This window comes from Ornithodoros turicata, chromosome 1, assembly GCF_037126465.1.
Source record: "Ornithodoros turicata isolate Travis chromosome 1, ASM3712646v1, whole genome shotgun sequence".
Taxonomy (NCBI): Eukaryota; Metazoa; Arthropoda; class Arachnida; order Ixodida; family Argasidae; genus Ornithodoros; species Ornithodoros turicata.
The window spans coordinates 68764936-68782246 of record NC_088201.1 but is presented as its reverse complement, the minus strand read 5'-3'; the positions used below and the strand labels follow the sequence as shown (position 1 = coordinate 68782246).

General features: G+C 43.3%; 1 protein-coding gene across 2 annotated transcripts in view; it reads left to right on the top strand.

Annotated features, from left to right (window-relative positions):
* LOC135378367 (GPI ethanolamine phosphate transferase 3-like) overlaps nucleotides 1-17072 on the top strand; it is a 33059-nt gene extending 15987 nt beyond the window's left edge. The window contains exons 4-11 of one of the 2 annotated variants that reach the window (XM_064611395.1): nucleotides 1163-1324; nucleotides 1552-1718; nucleotides 1991-2186; nucleotides 5040-5243; nucleotides 6870-7091; nucleotides 7779-8007; nucleotides 12963-13202; nucleotides 16748-17072. In XM_064611395.1, coding sequence (XP_064467465.1) covers nucleotides 1163-1324; nucleotides 1552-1718; nucleotides 1991-2186; nucleotides 5040-5243; nucleotides 6870-7091; nucleotides 7779-8007; nucleotides 12963-13202; nucleotides 16748-16959 — 1632 coding nt within the window. In that variant the 3' untranslated portion in view covers nucleotides 16960-17072. Of the gene's footprint in view, nucleotides 1-1162; nucleotides 1325-1551; nucleotides 1719-1990; nucleotides 2187-5039; nucleotides 5244-6869; nucleotides 7092-7778; nucleotides 8008-12962; nucleotides 13277-16747 lie in introns of both variants that reach the window. The other variant, XM_064611394.1, reaches the window with a different exon arrangement.
* The last annotated feature ends 239 nt before the right edge of the window (nucleotides 17073-17311 follow it).

The window sequence follows — 17311 nt, the reverse complement described above, 5'->3', positions numbered from 1 at the left end:
AAATTTCTTAGATAGAGTGTCTTTTCTAACGTACTGTGACTATAATATTTATAATTTTCCCATTTTCATTTTTCTTATGTTGTATTACTGTGTTCCTTTCATAAGGTAAATGTGCTGGTGTCCTGATGTGTAGGGACTGATATCTCCACTTTATTATATTCGGCATTCACATGCATTTCAGCTCCTAAGGTGATGGATGATGAAATGGTAGCTTGCCTAAACTACAACTGTAAATTTTTGGTGCTATATTTGGCGCATTCAAAAAACAGCATTGTTCTGGCTACACAAGTCAAGCAATGGCATAGTGCTGCTCACATTTCCTTTCCTAAGTAGCAATAGTGCCATTCGTACCGATTTGTAAAAGTGATGTCATTTGACTACAAAATAAAAGTAGCATACCTAGTACTTTAGTATACTTCGAGACAGTGTTAACTCCTACAGGTCAACTCCGCCCACAAATCCAAAGATGGCTGCAATTGGCTTAGGCGGGCACATGACGCCTCCATGTCACAACGTTGCATGCCCGCATGCGTCAAACTGTTGCTAGTACACTGACCATGTTGCGAAAACTCTCGTCGGAGACTGCTTTTAAAGAAAACACTACCATCAGTGTTGAAACGCCTCAGAACCTTTGTGCCAGTACTAGAAAAAAAATAGGGAATACACTTTGTACAACACTGCAAAAAGACTAACGTGATATATGTTTCATGAGGCCATTGAGTGCATTGCACAATGTTTTGGCTTTGTTGGTGCCTGCAAGGGAGGATCAAGGGAGCACCTTTCTCTTCTAGTCTTGCTGAAATTTAGAAGGAAGATTTTTACGAAGGAGATCACACTTTCCACCCGTTCTACGGCGATGTCTCTACATTGACCAGCCTTTGGAATAAATCTTTTGGAGTGCCATATAGTAAACGACATCCAGTGGCCATATTCTGGTGGCACAGCTCGGTCTGTATCCCCAGATGCAGCGCAAGACTGAGGAAAAAGGCTTCGTGTTCGTGTGTTCTCAAACACCTTTAGCAGTTGCACATAAAATTCATTTCACGACTGAGAAAACACAAAATAACATCCCAGATGTATTTTTATTCCAGGCCTGACTCATAAACAATAGACGTTCCGGCAGTGAAATTGAATTTTTGTTGTTTTTGTTTTTGTTGCACAGCCTCCGGGAGATGACACGGTGGAGCAATTGGATTTCGCATCAACATTTTCACTCCTTTTGGGTGTCCCCATTCCTTACTCCAATTTGGGAGGCTTCATTGAACCTGTGGCCCCGATTAGAAATGTCCAAGAGGCATTGCCACTGTGGATTAATGTGCAGCAGGTAAGTTTGAGCCTGTTACTAGGTGATCAGTCTTGGATATCAGAGAGGAACAAATAACTTATTTATCTATTATCAACACCCTACCGCTTCACTTCAGTGAGATTATTAGGGGAAGAGGGAACAGAACGTGAATGGTCGACACTTCACCACGTACTGTCAGCACGCAAACAATGCACAGAAATGCCCCATTATATCTTTGTGACACGTTTGTGTTCTCTTCCACGTAGGTGGCACGCTACTTTGCCGAAATGAAGACCCTAGGTGATCCCAAGCACCAGTTATCTCAGCTGCAGGCATTATGGGATGCTTGCCTGTCCAATGAAAAAGACTCGCTCGATAATTTTGTCGGTGCAGCCCGCACGTTCCTCAAAGTGTCTCGCACTACAGCACGCAAGTAAGCCCACCTTTCCTTTTGAAGGTGTTTTCATTATTATAGACAGCAGTTGTTTGATTCCTTGCCACATTACTTATGGGTTGTTGACTGTCATCAGTGTGTTTACTTTCGCTGACACAAATCATATCACCTTTGAATATTCACCCTTTCCAGCTTTCTCATGTTTTTCTCTCTTATTTGAAATAATTAAGAATGTTTAATCCATGAGCGTGTCCGTGAATGAGCTCAGGCACAATGACAACTCATTGCGTTATTTGTAACCATCCTTCCAGGGCCTGGACAACATTTGACCTGCGCCTAATGACAGGTGGACTGTTCGTGTCCTGCTTTTCCATCCTGCTGATGCTTGCGGCAGCAGGATCAAGTTTCCGTCGGCTACAGCATGAGATGTGGGTGGGAACGGCTGCCTGCACTATCTTCTGGGTGCTGGCCCCGTTTTCCAACAGCTACCTGATTTATGAGAACAAGGTACAAACACTAGCGTGTGTTAAGGGAAGTGCCTCAGGGTGAGAGCTGCCAATATTTTGAACATGTATTTTAACACTATTCACACATTCAACATTAACAAGTCACAAGGACCTTGGAAACACTTCACAAATAGAACACCTCCAGACATTTCCTTCCTATTATTTTTCTCCATCGTCTGTCAATGCTGTTATGCTTTGCATGGCCACTACTATTGCACTTTATTACATGCCACAATTGTGTGTTACAAATATATATTTAAAAAAAAAACTTGTATGCTTTGGAAATTTCCCAGGTAACCGCTAACCTCCTTATCTTTTAGAATGTTTGTTCATGTCTGCTTGTCGTCCTGTTTCATCCCGTTGTCCACGCGCTTCACTGTGAACTTAATATCTTTGTCCGGCTTTATTGTAAGGATGTATTCATTCACATACTCCCCTTCCACACTCCAACATAGCACCTTACGGATGCAGTTTGTTCATCTGTGTCTTAAGAGACTGGATAGATTTTTCCTGTCCACTGAGCTGTTGACCTACAATACCCATGAACACTTAACATGTCATCCGAAACCCTTTAAATGCCATGCTCATGATAAGGATGGTGCCCAGAAGAAGAACAGTCTCTGCTCAAAGTATCGGCCACTCATCTTCTACTACAAACACTAGCCTACTTAGCCTACTTATTGCTTCATCATCATTTCTTCATCACTTGATCAGTTTGACGTAAAGTATTTTGCATATCGACTATAGACCACAGTGTACTGGCTTAGGTCAGTTGAAAAGGAGGTCTTTGAGAATTTTTGTGAAGGCGTAATATTTCATGGTAGTAATCTCAGCCAAACAGGAATTTTGGGGATTTGTGGAAGCAGGTTGCATAGCCTCAGACACCTCTCTTCACTACTACATAACACAAGAGGAGAAGAAGAGAGGAGAACACCTGGAGGTGAATACATAGGTTGCATGCATGAGTGGGCATTGTCATCTGCATATGCTTTCACTGTAGATATTTGATAGGCATTGTAGTCACTGGCATTTGTGGGAGGTGCAGACAGTGTGGCCTTGGAACCTTTCAGTGCCTTTCTTTTCATTCTGGGCCCGCTTGCATGAAATAGCGCTCAGTGTGCATTGAGTGGAGTATTGCACTTAGTGCACACTGAGCACAATAGGCCAGAGTGAAACACTCGTTGGATGTTGTACTCAAAGAGTTTCGTGCAAGTGAGCCCTGATGTCTTCAATCAGTTTACCTCAAACGAACTTGTAAGCAGTTTTTCAACTAATCATTAAAACTGGGTGTACTATCACCAACAGCCACACCCAGCACATCTCTCTCAGTGATGTCTACCTCTCCCACTGCTGTGGAGTACGACATATAGTAGGATTACATTCAGGTTGTCGACCGCGCTTCCAACACTACAGTCAAGGGTCATTACGGATGCATTGAGTCATGAAAGCTGCACTTTTGCACCAGGGCCAGTGAGACGGGGGGGGGAAGCCAGGAATGGAGCCCCGGGGCCACTTCAGGGGCCTGCCCACCCTAAGGCCCTCATGGTTGCTAGCATCAGGAGATGTGAGAAGGGGGCCCAGGCAGGACTCATCCAGAGTCATCTCTGGGGCCCTTCATTTCTCACGCCAGCCCTGTTTCGCATATGTGCACATGCGTGACAGTGGTATCCAAAATGGAGTAAGATTCACCAGAATGCATCCAAGAGATCAAGCTATTCCTCTATAAAATCTAAAATACTGCACATGGAAATATACATTGCTCTGTAGGGCACCTGATGAGACAGTGAGTTTGTTCAAATCATGGAGACAGTTGGAATTTTGTGTTTCCAACTTTTTTTTTTATTCCATGTTAGCGCAGCGGAGCAACTGTGTGGCGATGAGCGGCGTACAGACATAGACAGATGGAGAGAGGACAGCAGGAAGGAGTGGGGGACAGGGGGCTTTCCAACTGTATTTTGGATGTATCATGGACGCATTTTTCAAAATCTATGCAGTCCATCGGCAAAACATACCTGGAGTCTTTATAGAATAACATAGATACTGCAGGAAGAGAAAAGAAATATAGATAGTAATTCGCAGCAGGTGTTCTGAGGCAGCCTGTAAGTTGTGATGTACAGGTTGAAACATGTACAGTGCTTGCATTTTGACTGACTGATGTAACATGCATATCTGTATCCTGGAAAAGTATGTTTTTGTACTTGAGAGGCCTATCACACCAAGACATGTCCACAGGACCACATGCACATGCATAGTTCATAACCATAAGCAGAAGGCGTCTATGTATACGTTACATCGTAGAATTAAAGCATTCATCTGTGTTCATTCATTTGTAGCGGAGCAGACATTGATAGCTTGTGAAGCTTCTTTCACTATTTTGGGTACAGGCTTCGGGGAAAATGACTACGTGATAATTCATATTGATTTTATAGTGCATAGATATTCGAAAAAATGTTTCCCCTGTGTTTTACCTCAAACTCAAGTCAATGTCTACGTCAGCAAGCTAACACCAGCTAGCTTGCCTACTCCTGTTGTGTTCATTACTCTATTATATCTCCCTTGTGAAATAGACTGAGAGGTTAAAGTTTGTAAAAACATGTGCAGCATGTCACACTGCAGGCAGGTCCACAGCTCAAAGCAATTTCTGTGGCTTTTCAGTGCCTGGAAAGATGACAGCGCAATTGTTGATATCTAAACATTGGTGCTACTTTTGCACACTACACGGTGCATTCACATTGACCCAGCTTCTTGCATAAGTGTATAAACATGATGGAAATGCTTAAACAAGACGGCACTGAAGATCGTAACCTAAATATGTGTCTCAGAGCGAAATAGTTTTATAAATGTGTCTTGTTAGGTGACACTGTTCTTGCTGCAAAGCATGCTGGTGATGTCGGCAGTGAGACGTTGGCGCCACGTTAGTCTACGAGGCCTCTTGGCGACACTGGCCATACTGGCTGCAACCCGATGTGCATCTTTCTTTTGGCGGTGTCGCGATGAACATGCCGGCACTTGCGATCCGGATCCATTGATGGCACCTTTGGACACCAGTGGAAGTGAGGTGAAAATATTTTCTGTCTCCACATATTTTGTGTTTGTTAAAGTATGTGTTTGTTACTCCAGGCTAAAATAGCAAAACGATCTTGGTTATAATTAGAGCCTGAAGCTTTCGGGAAATATTTTTTCCTAAATTCGGGGAGTTAAAATCGGGTAACTAAACATGTGCTTTAAATTCATGCAAATTCGGGTGGAAAAAATTCCCGTACACTAAATTCGGGGAGAAGTCGGGCTCAGTTACTCAAACTAACTGAACTGGTTCGGTACAAATGGTGCTGTAACTGTGTTGTGTGCTGTAACTGTAAGAAAAACAACAACGACAAATAGCAAATAAATTGCATGTCACTCTATGTATCAGCAGTAAAGTGCTCTGTGATGGCCTTTCCAAAACTTAATTCCTTAACCATGAGCTATTGGGGCTATTGGGGAATTTGTGTCGTTGCATTATGAACACCCGAGAATAGAATGGTATATGCTCTGAGGAGGTCACACTCCTCAGCTAAAAGTAAATTATGGTATACGAAGCAAGTTTGGAGAGGCCATTAAGCTCTAGGCAATTCCTAACGGATAAAACAAACAAATTTTGGTGGTTATGCCAATAATTATGGACAATCTTTAATGGCTGCTAGATTTACACGTTTTCCATTTTTGCATTGAACCGTATGTCTTTAGTGCAGCACGGTGTAAAGCATTGTGTGATTTTCTTTAAGTTGCATATTCGCCTATTTGCACATCGCAGACTATAAGGCAATAGAGTATACTTAGGGTTCTTCGTTTTCGGGTTTTATGATTTTTCAAATTTGGGGGGTAAAAATCGGGTGCTATTTACACACGACAATTCGGGGAGAAACCGGGCACTACGATCTCTGTTTGATATGTCATCGGGAAATTTTCGGGTGAAACGAAAGGCATATGAAACGAGCCATGGCTGTAACACTTGGACGAGAAACAAGAATCTTTATATTTCCGCTTGGAACTGGGGCGGTGAATGACTGTGGCATTCAAACACTTGCCACTTGTCTTTCACTCCTGCAGGAGGGGATTATAAAAGGAGTACAAATAGGTTGTCACAAATAGCTCTCTTTACTGATGCGGTACCTAGAAGATGCGGTGTCACGCATTGTTCGTACACCACCAAAGCCTCTGCAGCGTTCTCCATATCGTGTTACGATCCCGCAAAGCTTCTAAGTACGTGGCAGTGTGCCTTCCGTAGGGCTCTTCGTTGCTACGACATGTTTCGAACGAAGCGTTTCCCTCACGCGCGCAAGGGCGCCTTGCGTCTCGTACTCTTTTTGTCCTGTACTTGACTGGAACCGGAAAGTTCAAAACCAGCGTGAGAAGGAGAAATCACAGAAGGAAAATCCCAAACCTTCCACCTTCCAGTGACTCGGACTTCCTTTTGTAGACACCAGGTTCCTCCCGACAGCTGCTCTTCTGGGGGTCATTTCCCAACTATTTCTCCCTTTATGCTATGCTGGATACATGTAGTAGAGAACAATGTGTCTAATGTCCGACGCTTTTTCGTGTGTGTGTATGTGTGACAAGTCTGTGGTTATGGAGTTTGTAGACTGAGTTTATTACTCAAGTATACTCTGGGCATGCTGATATATTTTCTCTTGAATCAATGCAGGGGATCATGCGAGTTGTGGTGGGTGGTGCTACAAACTTGGCCGTTGCTGCCTGGTGTAGCGTGGGACAGGTGATGACTCGGAAGGGCAAGCCTTCCACCCCAGGCCCGTTGTGGGGCTCCCTTCGAGCGGCACTTGTAGGAGCGGCCCTCAGCATCTCCGCCTATTGGCTGGTGCAACTGCGCCCCCCACATGTACTCGAGAAGATGCTTGGATCTAATCAGGTGACCATCTAACCATTAAAGGAAACAAACTCCAGAAAGAAAGAACAGCTGCCTGCCTTGCTTATCAAGAATTATAGATGCATTAAGTTTTTACTCGTATCAAAGTTTTGCATATCCAACGGCATCTTGGTGATACGATGACTGATGATTGGGACCGGAAATTTAGCCACTAAAATCGATGGAAATAGGCAGGCATTTAGGCCCTCAAAAAGCCCAAAAGAGGCAATGAAATGCAAAAATAGACAGGTTAATCTGGTTGGTGTTTCAGAATGCTCCATGCAGGAAGACTTGCTCATTTAAGGGCGACTGTACCGTACAAGCTTGGACTTCTGGCACACGAATGCTCACGAGTGCCGAAAATTCCGGGCCCTACTGATGATACACATTTCTTAAAAGTCCCGGCCTTATGTATAACTGGAGCCTTGTGTTGTTGGGTTAAACCCGATAAAACACGTTTATAAATGGGTTTTACCAGGTTTACTGCTATCCTACTATAGTAGGATGTGGTCCAATTAAGCCTAAAGTGGTCATCCTTTATCAATAGGCAAAAGATATAGAGCGCAATTGTTACCTGGCCGGAAACATTTGCATGACACTGTAGATGATGTAAACATTTCATTGTTTTTTTTTTTCTTCCTTGACATACCTTGTCACAGACTTCATAAAGCTGGTATGAACTTCATGCAGGAGTCTCTAGTGAAGGTGGCTCACCTGCTCTGTGGCTGCGTGCTAGTGGTGATTATGGCATGTCCAACGATGGTTCAGAGGAAAGCATGGCGACTGAGTTTCCTTATGGCCTCAGGAGCCCTAGGCCTGGTGATCGGTTCTCTTGCGGGAGAGAGCTATGCTCCAGCCCTAGGCATCCTCGCTGCGGCAGCAGGGACCTACTTCATGCTCCTGCAGAACCACGAAAATTGTGAGTTTGCTGGTGTTTTTCGCTGTGCCACACGAGACACAGTGGCCCTCGAAATGAAGCTCTGTTCATACTTTCAGCAGCCCTTGTTCGTTGCGAAAATTGTGTTTACTGTGTTGCTTATCTTCAGAATGTAAAATTAATTCACATAGAAGGGGTGAAATTATGGTTTAAAGCATGGTACAAAATGCAACATTACAATCACACACACACACACACTGCTGGTCTGCAGAAGAAAGAGAGATCCGCCCGAGAAAGAACTCATCTGCACTTCCGCGCTCAAAAATTTGCTTGATACGCACCTTATTGTTGATGCCCTGTAGTTGTGGCTTCTTGCGTACAGGCCTTCCCAGAGGGATTCCATTGGACCAGTGGCAAGCACCCAAAATGTTGTTTCATGTGAAACTGTTTTGGTGATACTAAAAAATGAGGACAGTTCCTCTTTAAAGGACCCCAGAAAGCCATCCAAAGATTTTCTGTTGCTGACGCATTATGAAAGGATGTGTCTTGGCTTGACAACCAACACACACAAAAAATATCTGTTCGCAACATTTTTCTTAGAAAAAAAAAAAAAAAAAGTGCCCCCGAACATCAACATGTGTGTTCCGAGCTCAACTTGCTCTGCAAGGCGAAACGAGGAGAGAAAAAAAATGTCACCGGTGATGTCACTATGGCTACAAGTCTGGGCCGGCGCTTTCCGCACTTCTTTTTTTTTTATTTGTTTCTTTCAGAGTTCTCACCCTGTGTAGCAGACGACGTTTCTCCAAAGCTCCAAACCAGTTAGCGGGCCATACCTAGGGCCTGACTTTTTAGGGTTAAACCCGTACCTGCCCGATATTTACCCCCCGAACGAAATCTGTAAAATTCGGGTTTAACCCGAATCTACCCGGAAACATCCGGGTCGCGTGGCACACTCATAAGCGTGCATTAAAATAAACTTTGATAACATTGCTAAACATTAGTTCCATGTTAAGACAAATTTTTATTAAACAAAAAAAAATCGCCCGAATACACCCGAATTCCTGACGACAGAATATGCTGTAACGGGATTTAACCCGAATACACCCGAATTTTCAAATGAAAAATATCACCCGATATTTACCCCCCGAATTTGGCCAAAAATAAAACCCGAAAAAGTCAGGCCCTAGCCATACCGTAGTGACATGAAAGCGACTCGTGCGGCTAGTTGCGGGCATTGACACCGACATGCACGGTCGCAATTTTTAATATCGAATTCTGCAAGGTTTGTGCATCTGTCGAATGAACCACTTCACATGGTGCATTTTTGTAGTCAGGTTAATGGCTTAGTTTTAAAAAAAAGGTTTGACTGAATTGCTTTCTTTGCTGCTTTAATATCTACATTCCTGGTTTTATCATGTTGATTGTCTATTATAGGGCTGTGCGAATATTAAAAGTATTCGATATTCAGGCCGAATACAGCAATTGTGCATTTGACGTTCCATTTGAATAGTATTTTGTCGAATACTTGGAATTATTCGAGTCATCGATCACTCACTGCAATGGCATGCACATCTGGCAGTTTCGGTTTCTACAGGCTAAAATTGGGCAGATTTTATGTTTCAATGTTGTCAAGATTGGGGCGAATCAAGTCCAATCCGATAAAAATCCAAAACTTTTATGGGGAGCTGGAGCATAGTTCTGCATGCAGGTGAAGATTACACCTCGTGTGTGCCTTATTTCCTGGTATATTATGAAACGACTCTAGGCTATGCCATAATATTGTGCGATTAAATGGCATAAGAAGCGCTAAAGAGTGGAACATATTTTTCTACCTCAAAACGCAACCAATCTGTTGTGACGACATGCGTCATTTCAAGCATGTACAGGGTGACTTTAGCAAAGGTTACACGTTTCGATTGGGTTGTAAAAATAAAAGATAACGGCTCTTGCGCTTCAAACTTTACAGACTGATAGTCATTCACCTGAAGTTTTATCCATATTTTTTTCAAATGCTATCGCTTTGCAGAAACAAAGTTAGAAGCAAAGCAAATTCTCACCCCATGCATTTCCTATGGCCTATATCGCCCCCAAACCTCCATTTTTCCCTCTGTCTGCTTCACATTCACATCACCACGTATAGGTGGCGCTGCCTGGAGACGAAGCAAAACCAAAACCAATGGAACAACCAACCACAAGATGGGCCAGATTCACGGTTTCGAGGCAGCGCCACCTATACGTGGGAATGTGAACGTGAAGCAGACAGAGAAAAACATGGAGGTTTGCAGCCGGTATAGCCATAGGAAATGCATGGGGTGAGAATTGGCTTTGCTTCTAACTTTTTTTCTACGAAGTGATAGCATTTGAAAAAAAATGTGGATCAAACTTCAGGTGTATGACTATCAGTCTGCAAAGTTTGAAGCGCCAGAAGCATCATCATATATTTTTACGACGTGACCCAAATGTGTAACCTTTGCTAAATTCACCCTGTACTTGGAAGTATGTACAGCTTTTTAGGCTACATTTCTTTTGCGTTTTGGTTTAGAGCTAGAGGAAACCTGAAAGCAGTTACTGGCAATGACTACATAACGCGGTACAAAAATCTAGTACAGTGTCGTGCATGTTCAAAGTAACAACGGTTGGTCAAGTCTAGCCGCCAGTGGAAACTCACTAATAGAAGCAAGAGAGTTATGCACTAAGTTTGTGGCCACTTGTTAGTGAAAGCTATGAATGAGATGCAATCGATTTTCTGCGACTTATGCAAGTTTTCTGTTCTTTTCACGACATCTATTATATCATATATAAGAAAAGCACGTTCACTGAAAAACTGCACAGGCTTTCTGGTGATCTTCTCTTTCTATTTTCTTTTCCTGTTCCGAAGTTACGCAAGTTTACCGTTAAAACTGAGTCACAGAGACAAGTTAATTCTTGTTCTCCATAATTCAAAATGTCATTACATGTGGAATAGTTTCCCTGCACCCAAAGGATATGCAGCAGCTATTGGAGCACATCACAAGTGTGACAATGGCTATGCTGATCGATTATGTGAATGCTGACAGAAGATATTTTTCAAGCCGTTGCTTTCTACGTAATAGTAGTACATATAGCAATACGTATGCGAATGTATTTGATTTGTTATTATTGGAAGAAATAAATATTCTATTCGTATTCGATTCAAACAAAAATTTCACTATTCGCACAGCCCTACTATTGAAGGAAGGAGTTTTGTGTACTGTAATGGGTAGTAATTTCCGCAGGGCTGAACTTTTTGTGAAGTTTAGTACTGCAATTGTTTTGTGAAATCTTGGTCACAACAACAAAGAATAGAATAAGGAATAAATTAGTTTCACAAAGCCAATGTAACTCACTGTGTGCAACGCATAGCCCCCTCACTGTTTTAGCACACCTGGCAGCCAGACCTCCAATTTGCCTCCAGCTGTCCTAACAAAGGCTCGAAGTTTCAGTGCTCTGATGCCGAAAGAGCTCTGTGCTGTGACAGCAGAGAGCATGTATCGCAAAATTAGGGTCCCACAAAATATTTCTGAAATATGCCTTTATCCAAATTTACGGATTCCTAAAACCACGAAATTACCTGCGTTTTCTCGCAACAGCAGGTTGGACGTCTTTTTCTTTTTAGAAAAGAATCTATCAGTAGCAGTGGGTGCACAAATTGCAGACATGCAGTGAAGTCCCCAGTGTACGATTATAGATTGTACGATTCCTGGTGTTACACAATTTTGTCCCATCAGTCTCCCCCTAGAAACGATATATATACAGTCATGTCTTGATTATCCGGACACCTCAGGAGGTTGCCCCTTTTCGTCCGGATAGCGAATTTCCAGATAACCGAACCAAGCAAATTTCAGGGGGAACCCGAAAAATTTGGGAGACCTCCTTCTAGCCCCAGAAAAGGAAACAAGGCAAAGATCGTTACTTCAAAAATTAATGCCAAGTGAGCTGCTTGAAATAGTAGGCACGCGTGTGACAGAATTTTGATAACAGCCAGGGCACCCGCTGCGTCACCCTGCTGTTCAAAGAAGGGTAATGTCACAGAAAGTTTGTCCGCGCACATGTTTTTGTTTTTTTGCAAATGCCTTTGGCATATGCCAGATGACAAGGTGATGTTTTGGAACGGCCTGGACATTGACCCTTACATGTGGATTTCTTGCCCCCTGTGGGTACAGGGCACCTCTTCCGTTTATCGTCTACCATCGCTACCGTGTGGCCGCACACGTAAAAAAGGAGTGACCTCTGAAGAAAGGGGAGTCAAATAGAGAGTACAGAATGCCCCAGTGAGATGTGGCCCTTTTCTGGAATCATGCGAACACAGCACATGCCAGGGAGCAGGGACAGAGGATGTTGACACTTTTCCGGATATGCGAATCAGAATTACCCGCAGGTCCTGGAAGATTGTTCCCCGTACTTGCTGTCCGGATAAGGATAACAAATTCCGGATAACCGAGACAATTCCAATGGTAGCAGGTTCGTTCCCGGCAGTGTAGTCTGGATAATGAGTTTTCCGGATATCTGAACTCCGGATAAGCGAGACATGACTGTACATTCTTTTTCTTTTTTTCATGGTTGATATGACTTGCCAGTGCACACGTTTCCAGATAGCAAGACTCACAGCGAAAGACCAGACATGAAACTATGTGCTCAGGAACACAGTTTTTCAATGTGAGAGAGAGACTCTGACTGAAAGACAACACAATAATGTATTGACAGTGTGTAATGGTGCAAATGTGCATGCATGCATGCTGCTAATAATGACAGTGCATGTGCAACATTTGGAAACCTCCTCCAAATTTACAGTTATTTGTAGTGCTTGTGGCACAATGCATACCATCTGGCATGTTTTTTCACTATACATGATATTCTAGAAGTAAATATAAAAACTGCGATCACACGGTAGGTAACGGGTAGTGAGATGAAACTAAGTGGCCTCTGTAGAAAGCATTAAATGAAGCCAGCCTCACTCAAAATGTTCGTAATCCTTTCAGTAACACCTCCGTGGTGGCATCTCAGTCTGTGCTGGCTCCTCTGGGGTCAGCTGGGCTTCTTCAGCACTGGCCACCAGGCCACTTTTGCTAGCATCCATTGGAAGTCGGCAATGGTTGGGGCCACGAGTAGCCCCACCATGCAGGGTGCAGCTGTACGCACCCTCATCAACACCTTCTCAGGGCCACTGATTGCTGCTTGGGGCCTGGCTCCTCTGGCAGCGTTGCACCACCAGTCCAAGGGTATGCCCAATTATGTGCTCAAGGACCGTGCATTTCAGTTCATTGCACGTTACTGGTGTTACATCCTGGCACAGGTGAGTGATGGTTTTTAGGATGGACCTCGTCTGAGCGCCGCAATTCAAGGACTAGCCAGTGAAAATTTACTCTGTCACTAGTCAAAAAGAGTTACAGGCAACAGTAGAGACATGGCTTACTGTGTGAACAGTGATTTATCCAGAACCCCCAAATGTTTGGCAACACCCCCTGTCTTTCTCTCTTGTGTACCCCTTACAGGTGTGCTTAAACGTGTGTGGGCAGTGGGGCTTTGTTATTTCAGCTCCAGACACATGTCAGCAAAGCTACATGTGTCTGGCATATACAGGGCATATGCCCTGTGTGCAAAGCTACATAAACCTGTCACAAACGCAACTATAATAATGACCCCGCCCCCCCCAGTGCTTGCTGCGATGCTGGGTAAATCACTGCTCCGGAAGTTACTACACTTTTACTGGCTGGCCAAGAATGCAAGAGAATTACAAAGATTTGGAACACTAATAGTAATTAGTAGGGCCCAGGACTTTATGCACAAAAATCCTCAAAAATATGCATGCAAATATCCAACACGAAACGTCTAAATGCATATGCACAAAATATGCAGAAATATTATGGTTCTGGGAATGTTGCTGCGGAAGCTTTTGCAAAAATAGAAAAGCTGTGAAAAAAATTCTACAAATGAAAATGCACATTCCTTACTGAAAGTATGTTCACACATGCATGTTGGACGTTATTCCGACAAATTCGCTAGCCGCCTAGCTCATCTACACTATGTGCAGACAGCTGTTCATTGTGCTGTTCCTTGCCTTCGAAAACGGTGCTGACAGACTGCAATACTTTGAGGCCCTTATTTTTATCAAGCACATCTTCAAGCATCTCCAAGAGACAAAGCTTCTAGACTATTTTTATGCAAGTAGAAGAAATTTGAGATCAGCATGACTGGCCGCAGAGGCATTTTTCACAAATGCCTTTAATGTGTTCAAAAAGGTGTTGGAACATACAGATGCTTGCACCATTTCTTTTTTTATCCACACTTGCTGAATACCTGTTGCGCAGTCTCTTTTGAGAAGTTCGTTCTGGACGCTAGTGGTGTTAGCCGAATCCACTGATTGCAAAGCACGAATCAGCCTAAAAGCAGTGTATAGCATAGATCCGTAGCCCAAACACGTGTTTTGGGCCCAGGACTTGCATTTTGAAATAACGCGAGCAGTGGTTAAAAAAAGGGAGAGGCAATTGTTAAAATGTTCAAATGCTTCCAAAGTATGACATAATATGCAACCATCATATAGGGACATCAAACAAACATGTTTGCAGTCATGGTGGTGGCCACTTTTTCGGCACAGGTCCGGAGATGACCTAGCGTTTGCTCGAAAACGAAGCCTAGAATGGTGTTTTGAAATCTGGTCGCGTCCATCCCTTCTTTTATCTCAAAGACGCTTCCTCATTGTCGGTCTCACATTTTCTTTTATGAAAACTATGGTTGCCGCATTGAAAAATCTGGCAATTTGTCATCTTTCAATGCCGCTACCATGAAAGATGACCACCAGTGATAGGGCAGGAGCTTATGCGCATGGGGTGAATACAGTCCGTGATATATGACGGTCAAGAAGAAATATGCCGAAATATGCAATTATATAACACATGAAACATGCAAGATTTACGTCATTGTGATTGGTAATGTGTGGAGAAATATTAGGTTATCATTTAGAACACATTCTAAAAATATGCATTGTACATGAACTTCTGGGCCCTACTAATTAGATTCTTTGAACATCACTGGTGCTTAATGTGGTGTTCTATATTTCGAAGTATAAGTGAAGAAGCAGCCCGTCAAGGTCCCTTGCCAGCTGTGTGCACACTGCCAAATATTCTGCCCTTGTCTTCTGGGAAGCCTCGTTGAATGAATCTAATTAACCATATTTACAAATCAAGTGAAGGGTCATAATAAGAAACACTACTTGACATCAGGGCTGGCGAGAGGGTGGTGCAGCCGGGGATGGCGCCCCGGGGCCTGGAACACTTCAGGGGCCTGCGGGACCCAAGGCCTGTTGTAATCATATAAAGAAGAAATACTTGGACTGTGTTATCGATACGTGAGGGGGGGCCCGTAATTGCTCTCGCCGTGCTTGACATACTTCACTCTTGAAGGAGTACAGAGGGCAATCAAAAAAAAATTTCAGGTTAAGACGTCTGATGAAAGTGTGTGTGTCATTGTACCGAATAGCGCGAAAGGTTTTGATCTGTGCAATTTGTTTCCCAGAAAAAACTCGCATAAACATGGCTCCGCGCGTTCACCCTTAACTCGCCACTCCGGGTATAACGAGGATGAGGAGGTGTGATGCCACATCACCGATGACGGTATAGGGAGACTCGTTCTGGTTCGCCGGTCAGTGGGGGACAGCACCTTGTCCCTTTGCCGCCGTAAACCGGTTTTGCCAGTTCTCTCGGATGATTGGGGATAGAAGGAGCAGCCGTATCATTACCGAGCCATGAGAAAGGCTTTTTCAGAACCCCGAACAGCCGAGTAGCAGACGACAGCGGAGTAGCAGACAACATTTCTCTAGACCAATCAGCGAGCGTGATCCTTGTAGCGTCAGCGCGAGGTCCAGGCAGATCACAGGCTGGTACTGCTCTCCAAATGCCGTTGCGCACAGTCGCTTTTTGTGGCGTACTTTAAATTCAATTTCTGCGATAATTATGACTCTGTGGTGTGAATTACTTCACATGGTGCATCTTACTGGCCTACTTAACAGTTTTAGGGGAGGAAAACGGGGTGTTAAAAATGACTTCTGTCCTACTTTAAAACAGAACTTCACCACATTTGTGACACTTATGCAGTTATTTCAAGTGTCACAAAAAGGCGTTCGCCACGTGGTTTCCACAAATCAGGAGTGATAACGGTATCACTCTGTACAATGAGTGGCCTTCACTGGACTATGTGGTGAAGTTCTGTTTTAAGAGTGTTATGTCACATGTGCAATTAGTGCATATTAGCTCATATTTTATTTGTTATATGATGACGCTTTGATGCCATTAAAGGGGATGTGACACTTCGCTACAAGTTCCACCGTAGAAATGTAAAAAGATGAATTTTCATGAACCTGCATTCCAAGTTTTACAGTAAATGGGGATAGACACGTAAAAAAGTAGAAAACGCATTTGGTTGTGTATCACAGCAGGCATCTCCGCCAGTGGGACTGCGGGCTCTCACACGAAGTGATCAAGGTAGCGTGCACATAATAACCAACAGGAACGGCTCATGTTTGTCTGTCTGACGTCTGAGCTTGATCCCCACATGTGTTCGAGGGTTTGTATCTCGCTAAATACATCATGTAAAACTGCCGTCTAATGTCCATGTCACTATAAACCCTGAAAACAAGGAAGCCTACATTGATTCAGCACAATGACAAAGGCTTTGTTGTAAAAGTTCCAGGCACATCTGCCTACTGACTGAATATAAGCTTACCGTACAACTGAAACATACTAACCATTCACCTTTTCTTCTTTCACAGTTATGCAGCAGCATGGCAGCCTGTTATTTGCATCGACGACACTTGATGGTTTGGGCAATCTTCGCACCACGCTATATGTTCCAAATGACTTCAGCCCTCATGTCTTTAGTTGGCACATTAATGGGCATAGTCATGTTCTTGAGGCTCACCTACGGAACACGGACCGTACATTCCTGATCAAAACTTTCTTACTTTTCGTAGAGCGAGCGTGAAGTTAGCAGTATAATGCCAGTCTGTGGCCTATGGAGCCAAGGACAAAGAACACATTGTCTAAGGTTTTTGAGAATGTGATCAAAGTACAGTTACAAATAAATAATAGTTATTGGACAAAGCTGCGTGGTTACTTCATTGTACAGCTTTTTTTTGTAACCGTTACAGATTTTTTTTAAAAGATGTGAGAGCAGCACTGATACCATTTTTGCAGGCGTGTTATGTGGCCAGGCGGATATCCTGTGCATGTATAACTACTAAGCACGTATAACTACAGGATGACCTATTACCTAAAATTCATTAACTTTTTTAATTATAAGTATTAGTGAAAATGTAAGACAGCAGAATTGGAGG